This window comes from Morus notabilis, unplaced genomic scaffold, assembly GCF_000414095.1.
Source record: "Morus notabilis unplaced genomic scaffold, ASM41409v2 Scaffold57, whole genome shotgun sequence".
Lineage (NCBI taxonomy): Eukaryota > Viridiplantae > Streptophyta > Magnoliopsida > Rosales > Moraceae > Morus > Morus notabilis.
The window spans coordinates 296,929-305,358 of NW_010357689.1; the positions used below are offsets into that span (position 1 = coordinate 296,929).

Below are 8,430 nucleotides of genomic sequence, written 5' to 3' on the forward strand. Positions count from 1 at the left end.
GAGTTTAGATGTGACTTTATTTGAGAACTTTGTACTGTAGTAAAAAAGTTAAAAGCGACTGTTTTTTAGAGCTTTTTACTGTAGTAAAACTCCAATTCTAAATTCGAATTAGTGAAATGAACAGGGCCTTAAATCTCAGTATTCTCTTATTTCCTTCACTTTCTTCTTTAATTTTTAATAAATTATTCCTTGGGTTTTGCTACTTTTACAATTCTTCAATATTTAAATTTATAAAAATGATTGGTTAATTTTCTAACATTCAAGTTTTAGAAGGTTTCATCCTTCCATTTCTTTTAGCAAAGCAACTATTAGGTTAGAAAACAGGAAATAAAAAACCTCATCAATTTATGTTAGGTTTCACTTTATTCTTAATTAATTAAAAAAGGACACTTTTACATGAAAAAGATAAACAGTCCCAACTGTTTGTTCTACTAGAAAAAAGAAAGAATTCTATCTATTTATACCAGAAATGTTGAATGCATTTGTACCAGAAAATTGTCAGCAAAAATATAAAAAGTATTATTCGGATTTGTTCGACATTGATCAAAAGATTTTCACATGTTTTTCTCAGATAATTAATGTGTTATATTCTAATTTGTTTAATCAATATATGTAATTTGATGTTCAAAATACACACTACCCACTAATATTTTAAACTGCACGGAGGTTCAATCTTAGGAGGATAAAAATTTTGACAACTAAAACAATTAATCACTATACATACATTGGTGTTTTTAGCAAATAATGTTATTCTAATGTGATAAAAATAGTGCTATATTCTAATTTGTTCCGACTTTAATGCATGGTAAAAACACAAATAATGCTATTCATTAAAGTTTAAATTGGTGTTTAATAAGGAGACGTTTGGTTCATGGATTAGAATTATTTTCAATTTACGTGTATTTTTTATAAGAGAAAATACTGTAACAAATTATAAATTATAATTCAAATCATGATATAAATCATCTTACCAAACGTCTCTTAATGGTTGTAATGTGTTGAGTCACTGGTTCAAGTTCCAAGGAATAGTATTTTTTTCCCTCTTCATAGTACAAAGAATGACGATCATCGTAAAAACACAAAATTAGGTATACGTGTTACTTCCGTTCCAACAATTAAAGAAAAAGAAAAGAAAAAAAATCCCGTCTCCCCATATGGGGCTCCCAACTTTTGCTTTGAGTAGCTAAATGGTCCCCATCTTTTTTATTTTTGGCATTTGATCCTCAATGTTCTAACACCATAGCAATTGTAGTCTTTTCACCGTTAGATTTTAATTTCTCGTTAAATATCCATATGGTCCAATAAAAAATATATATGCTTTTAGAACAATGTTGAATACCCTGGCATCTAATTCTAACTTTTTAGTACTTAACTTAAACAAAATGTGAGTTACTATTTTTTTCTCATTAGTAAGTTTTTAAAAGATTGCTACTTCAGTTATATTAAATGATTGCATTTATTATTGAAAGATAATAGTTCATTGCTACATAAATTGTATAAAAAATTATGATATATTGTAATCTCTAGCATCGCTATTTCATTTATCTTTAGGCACACTAGATGTTGGGAATCTTCTGTTAGGGTGTTGGAGTAACTCGCTATGTCTCTCAAACTATAAATTAGGCGGATGCAGTTTTGAAACCTCGGGCATTTTAACACTAAAGGGACCATTTTGCTATATGTAGTAAAGGTTGAGGATCTCAAGGCAAAAAAAGGGTTCCTAATTATATATGGAACTAGGCGCTCTATTAATTGAGGTTTTGTCCTACTTTTCTGACTCGTTGCCTTCTCCACTGTGGTGGACGTCCCATTCAATAATGGGACACTTGTGTATTAAGTAAGATTGAAGAAATATAATTTTGTTTTGATATATATGGTACAATAAGATCGTTTATTTTATCGATTCGAGTTTAAAATTTAAATTTTATTATAATAAAAAACTCTAAAAAACAGTCACATCTAAACGGACCCTAAAATACTTCACTTATGCCAATCATCACTCAATGAAGCAACGCATGATAGAGTCATGCATGGAGCCAAGTAAGGCTCAGTAGGAGCTCAAATCGGTGTTCAACTTATTATTATTATTTGTTTTTTGAAAAAATTATAATTTGTAATTTATTAAACTAATATATACATAATTCCCTCAAATTATTAAAAATTTGATCTTATTATTTTATTATTATTAATTTTCCTAGTTCGATCTCGTATTGTATAAAAAAAGAATACTTCACTGACAATAATGTACAATCTCAACCGTTTAATCTTTAATAAATTCTTATTAGATCCATATACGATTTATTTTTAGTGGTAAGCTAAATAGTAGTGTGGTTACTCAACCATATTCTAAGTTATATATATAGTAATGTTGAAATGGTGGGCCTAAATCTTTTGCGCAGCAAATTTCTGGGTACTCAAAAACACATGATTGAAGACTAATGAGCTTTCACATTTTTCCTGAACTACGCGATTCTTTCTAATGCTCCCAAAGCAAAAGTACCCCAAAAAGAAAAAAAAAAGACCAAGATTTCCTCCCCTAAAACGTCTCTGACTCATTGTCTTCTCCATGATGATGTTATCGAATTAAACTCTACGTGTTACGCCTCGTTCTGGTCGTTGATGTAGTTGTATCAAACAATTAACCTTTTCTTAACCCCACCACACCAACTTTTCTAAAAACCTGCATCCCCATTTTGTCTAACCAGCACATACTACTTTTTACCTTTCTTTTCCATTTATAAATGCTCGTTCTCGAGCATTGCAGACCACTCCACTGATACTTCAAACTAAAAATAAAAATAAAAAATGGGCTCCGACATTAACGCCAATGGCGGAGCTCACGTCCACCAGGCTCGGAGAATATTGCCCTATTTCTCACAGAGCGTAAACGTGAAGTACGTAAAACTCGGGTATCATTATTTTATCACACACCTCTTGACTCTCTGTTTGGTCCCTTTTATGGCGGTCTCTGTCGTCGAGGCTTCCAAGATGAACCTCGACGAGCTCTGGCTCCACCTCCAGTACAACCTCGCAAGTGTCGTTGTTGTCTCCACTGTCGTCGTTTTTGCTTCCACCGTTTACATCATGACCCGCCCCAGATCGGTCTACCTCATTGATTACTCCTGCTATCATCCCCCGGCTCATTTGAAGGTCACGTACGAGAAGTTCATGAAGCACTCGAGGCTAACCGGCGATTTCGAAGACTCGTCGTTGGAGTTCCAGCGCAAAATCATGGAGAGATCGGGTCTCGGGGAAGAAACATATTGCCCGGAAGCCATGCACATGATTCCTCCGCGTCCAACGATGGCGAAAGCCCGCGAAGAGGCAGAGCAGGTGATGTTTGGCGCTTTGGATAATCTGTTTGCTAAAACTAATGTTAAACCAAAAGATGTTGGGATTCTTGTGGTGAATTGTAGCCTTTTTAACCCAACGCCGTCGCTTTCTTCAATGATTGTGAATAAATATAAACTTAGGGGGAATATTAGAAGTTTTAATTTGGGAGGCATGGGGTGTAGTGCCGGGGTTATAGCCATTGATTTGGTCAAAGACATGTTACAAGTCCATAGGAATACTTATGCTGTTGTTGTTAGCTTCGAGAATATTACTCAGAACTGGTACTTTGGGAACAAGAAATCTATGTTGATCCCAAACTGCTTGTTCCGCGTCGGTGGCGCCGCGATTCTGCTCTCGAACAAGTCGTCGGACAGGCGGCGGGCCAAGTACAAGCTCGTCCATGTGGTGAGGACTCATAAGGGGGCTGATGACAAGGCCTACAATTGCGTTTTTCAGGAGCAGGACGATGCCGGGAAAACCGGGGTTTCACTTTCTAAGGATCTTATGGCAATTGCCGGGGGAGCTCTCAAGAGTAATATCACCACATTAGGTCCTCTTGTCCTTCCAATAAGTGAACAGCTTTTGTTTTTCCTCACTTTGGTTTTGAAGAAGCTTTCGGCCGCGAAATTGAAGCCTCACATACCCGATTTCAAGCTCGCTTTCGACCACTTCTGCATACACGCGGGCGGGAGAGGCGTGATTGATGAGCTGGAGAAGAATTTGCAGCTTCTTCCCGAGCACGTGGAGGCGTCGAGGATGACGCTCCATCGGTTCGGGAACACCTCGTCGAGCTCGATTTGGTACGAGCTCGCCTACATTGAGGCGAAAGGGCGGATGAGGAAGGGGAACAGAATTTGGCAGATTGCGTTTGGAAGTGGGTTTAAATGTAACAGTGCTGTTTGGCAGGCTCTTAGGAATGTGAAGCCTTCTAGCAATAGTCCATGGGCAGATTGCATTGATATGTATCCAGTGAAGCTGGAGTGAATTTGATTGAAGGAGATTGTGATATAGATTAACCATCTTGATTTAAATAGTATCTTTGTCCATGATTTTTTTTTTTTTAATATTTTTCCTTTTTATGTCACATGTTATTTGGGTGAAAGTCAAAATGTTATATGCTCGTGTCCTAAATGATTACACTATTGTAAGGTCTCCGGTTTATGTTCTTGAACTTTGGCTTTTATAGTCCTATGTTAGTTCTTATGCCTCACAGAAAGTTTTTGATCAGTAGATGAATTCGAATGTTTGATCGATCCTCAATGATACAACTCTATGGCCCTAGATTCACCTCTTGATTCCAATTGTATGATATGCATGTTAAAGAGTGATCATACCATATATGATAAGCATACGTTCCCTTAAAAGTCAACCTAATGGAGATATCTTACAGGCATGGTATCATACAAAAGAAAAAGAAAAAGAGAGAGAGAGAGTGACTACTTTCAGATCATAAAAGTAAAAAATGTCATGAATTTTACAATACTAAAAAGTAAATTGTAAAAAATATAAAGTTTATCAATACTTCCTAGAAATTTTACCAATATTTCAATAAATTTTTACAATATTTTGTCATTAAACACTATATTTTTCACAGAAATTGACATTTTTGTAAGAATACTGATATTTTTGGAAATTTTGAAGAAAGTTCAAGATATTCTACGAAAAAGGTATTACACTCCTATCTCCATATCAATATTTTTAAAACATGGAACTTTTGCAAAAATATCGATGGAAATACCGATTTTTCAATCCTTAGTTGAAACGCCTTTATGTTCCTCTATAGTATTGGATTTTTACTTATTTTGAAACTTTTTTGGGTATTTTACAGATTTGCCTTTAAACTTGTATTGCTTTAGCAATTTGCTGCTTGAACTTTTAAGTTTGGCAAGTAATTTGTAAAATTATTGCGATAGGCTTTATTTTGACGATAATTGTGTTAATTAGTGTCGAAAAAACACCATTAATAACAAATTCTAACATTCCAATTCAAATGTAACACAAATATTTCAATTCCCAAACTTTTAATCCCTTAAATCTAATAAAATATTTGAGCAAATTATTTAGTAAAATCGGATACATTGTAATAATTTTATAAGTTTAGGTTGATTATCAAAATTAAAAGTTTATGGGGTAATTTACTAAATCACAACAAGTTTAGGGGATAATTATGCTAAAAAAACCCTTTTTTTTTTTTTTTTTTTTGAGGGAGAGGGGAGGCGATTGTGCTAAAAACTGTTTTTGAAGGGTCTGTTGGAACAGGTTAAGTTAAGTTTACTTTTCGGACGAAAATTGAATCTGGGCCTGCAAGAACGGATCAGGCCTTACTAGAGAAGAAGCAACAAGTTCTGCAAAAGGAGTGGGCTTGCTCTTTTCCAACAAAACTCAAAAAAAGTTTAAACTCCAGTTACACTTTTATTTAAATTTATTATTATTATTATTTTTTATAAAATTTGAGTTTAAATTTGAGTGTAAACTCAAATTTAGGGCTAAATTTGAGTATGAGTTTTCTCTTTAATTCAAGTTCATAAATTTGAATTCAAGTTAATGAATAATATTTTTTCTATTCTTAAAAATGTAATAACTTTTTCGTTTTAATTTTGATTGAGATGATTTTTTTTTCTATGCATTCACAACGAAAAGATGAATAAAACTCCACCTATATACCCTATTAAAATTTTTCATTACCATTGAGTTTTTATTAAAATATTATCTAAATACAAATTTAAGTTTTGACACACTCAAATATAAACTCAAAAAAATTTTCAGTTCAAATCATAACTTAAGTTACGACTCAAATTACAACTCAATATCATCACTCATATCACTGTACCTAAAAAATGCAAAAGAAGAACCCCAACACGTTAAGCTGTACTTTTCGGACGAAAATTGAATCTGGGCCTGCAAGAACGGATCAGGCCTTACTAGAGAAGTACCAACAAGTTCTGCAAAAGGAGTAGCCTCTTAAATGACTCGAGTCTTTCGACAATGTGAGAAAAATCCGTCTTACCATTTTAAGAATTTCGACGAGTGTCCTTTTAATTTGTCCACAGTTGATGCCCAAGATTTGGGGGGTGACAGCAAAAAGAAAAAGAAAAAAGAAAAAAGAAAAAAAAAAGAAAAAAGAAAAAAAAATGTGTTTTTCGTTTTCTTTGTGCAAATCCCATTTCTCATGAACAGGGAAAAAGAGAGAGATAAACAGATAAATTAATATGCATTTAGTAAGTATGGGTAAAAGTATAAGAATAAAATCAGAAATAGATGTGTTTAAAAAATCGACAAAATCATGGACACCGATTAAACAAAACTAAACTCAATTTAATTGGCTTGATTGTCTCTCCCACTTTCTTTTTTCCTTTTTAAAAAAAAAAGTAAATTGGTGTGGTTGCCAGCAAATCTTTTATAATATTTTATTTTTGAGTTAAATCTCAAAATAGCCCCATACTTTACACATTTATCTTGGGCCTTAACTTTTAATGCAATTCATTATAAGGTTAGGAATTTTAGTAGTGTAAAAAAAATGTTGGATAAATGTTTGACAAGGTTACGAGGATAAAGATGTATAGGGGGCCAACAGAGTTAAAACCCATATCTTTAGACATACCATCTTGTTAGTTACTTATGTTTTTAAGTAAAATTTTTAAGGAAAATTTTACGTTAAGACACGTTGTTTTACTAGCACTAGAGAGAATTTTATTTGTCATGTGATTAAATTTTAACAGTTTGATTTATAAGGGCGCTTCAAAAATAGTGCGTCAAATATATAGTATTTCCACTCATGGATTATAATAATTTTTAAATTTAATTAAATTGTGAAAAAAATTTAGATACGGCAAAGAAATGTATGATAAAGTTTTTCGATTATCAATTAGCTAAAAGTGTAGAATAAGTCTAATGGTTAATCTTATACCCATTTGTTTCAAACTTTCCATATGTCTATAATTATTTTGACTTTACCTAACTTGTTTGGTGAGTTAAAATCAGAATATGAAAAAAAACATTAAACACGTTTTGCTTTGAAAAGGGTCCCAATTGCATTTAATCGTGTCATGTTCATCAATTTTGCGGTTGGGGTATATATAGAAGGCCAACGAATAACGTGTGACGTGCAGAATTCAAGTTTTTGTCTACGAGTTTAGCTCATGTGTGTTAATTGCCGTTGATGTTATAGGTTATGATAGAAACCTTTAGAGTTATGATAATTTAATTTTGGAATAAAAGAGTTTTTTTAAATATAAATAAGTGAATGATATATGAAATATATATAATTTTAGGAAAATTATATAGATAGAAATTGGTTTGATTTGGTGTGGTTTTTTCAAGGGTAAAATCACAAACTAAATTAATTTAATTGTTTTTTTTTTAAATTTAAATCAAACCAAAATGATTATTAATTAATTTGGTTTGGTTTTCTTTTAGTTTAGTTTGAATGGTTTGTTGCACACCCTTAAAAAGGACAAAAAATGAAACTATTGGAAAAATACGTGAAAAGACATGCATTTAAACTCGAACTAGTAGTTTATATATGTTAGAGAGTTATGAGTGAGTGGTAGTGGAAAAATCATAAATTTAGAGAAAGAAAAACTTACGTGCCTAATTTTCTATCCCACTCTCAGAAAAAGTCATGTAAAAAAGAAGGGAATTCTCTCAATCCAACAAAGAGAAGAAAAAGTAGCCGCGATAATTGTTAAAAGTAAGATTTAGATAGAAGAAGAAAATTAATGAGCTTCTAACAAATGGAAAATCTAAAGGCTCATTGTTTGCTTGGCATACATTTTTTTATTTATTTTAAATAAGCGAGTTAAAGGGGGCAAATTTCTTAATGCTAAATGTTTGTTTGACTTTCTTTGGATAGATGCCACTCTTAGACGACCGCTTTGAAGGGACTAATTCTTTTAGAGACAGATTCAATCTACGATTATGTCAAATGTTATGTCTAATTTGTGGCATGTAAGTTGTGTTATTTAAAAATATGATAAGTCGATTGTTTGACTGTATTACTGGCTAATTATAGATGACCTTTGTACTTTGTATTTAAATGAGGCCATTTGCGGGTGGTTATAGTGAGAGCTCAAGATACTCCACCTCTTCTCTCTTCCG

General features: G+C 32.7%; 1 protein-coding gene across 1 annotated transcript; it reads left to right on the forward strand.

The window, feature by feature from the left end:
* The first annotated feature begins 2,805 nt into the window (after positions 1–2,805).
* LOC21401520 (3-ketoacyl-CoA synthase 4) lies at positions 2,806–4,317 on the forward strand. Its single transcript, XM_010090624.1, has one exon. It carries the CDS (start codon positions 2,806–2,808, stop codon positions 4,315–4,317), a length of 1,512 nt encoding a protein of 503 aa, XP_010088926.1.
* The last annotated feature ends 4,113 nt before the right edge of the window (positions 4,318–8,430 follow it).

What these genes read in the sequence shown, in the direction of transcription:
- LOC21401520 (XM_010090624.1), top strand. Translation starts at nt 2,806, where the DNA reads ATGGGCTCCGACATTAACGCCAATGGCGGAGCTCACGTCCACCAGGCT.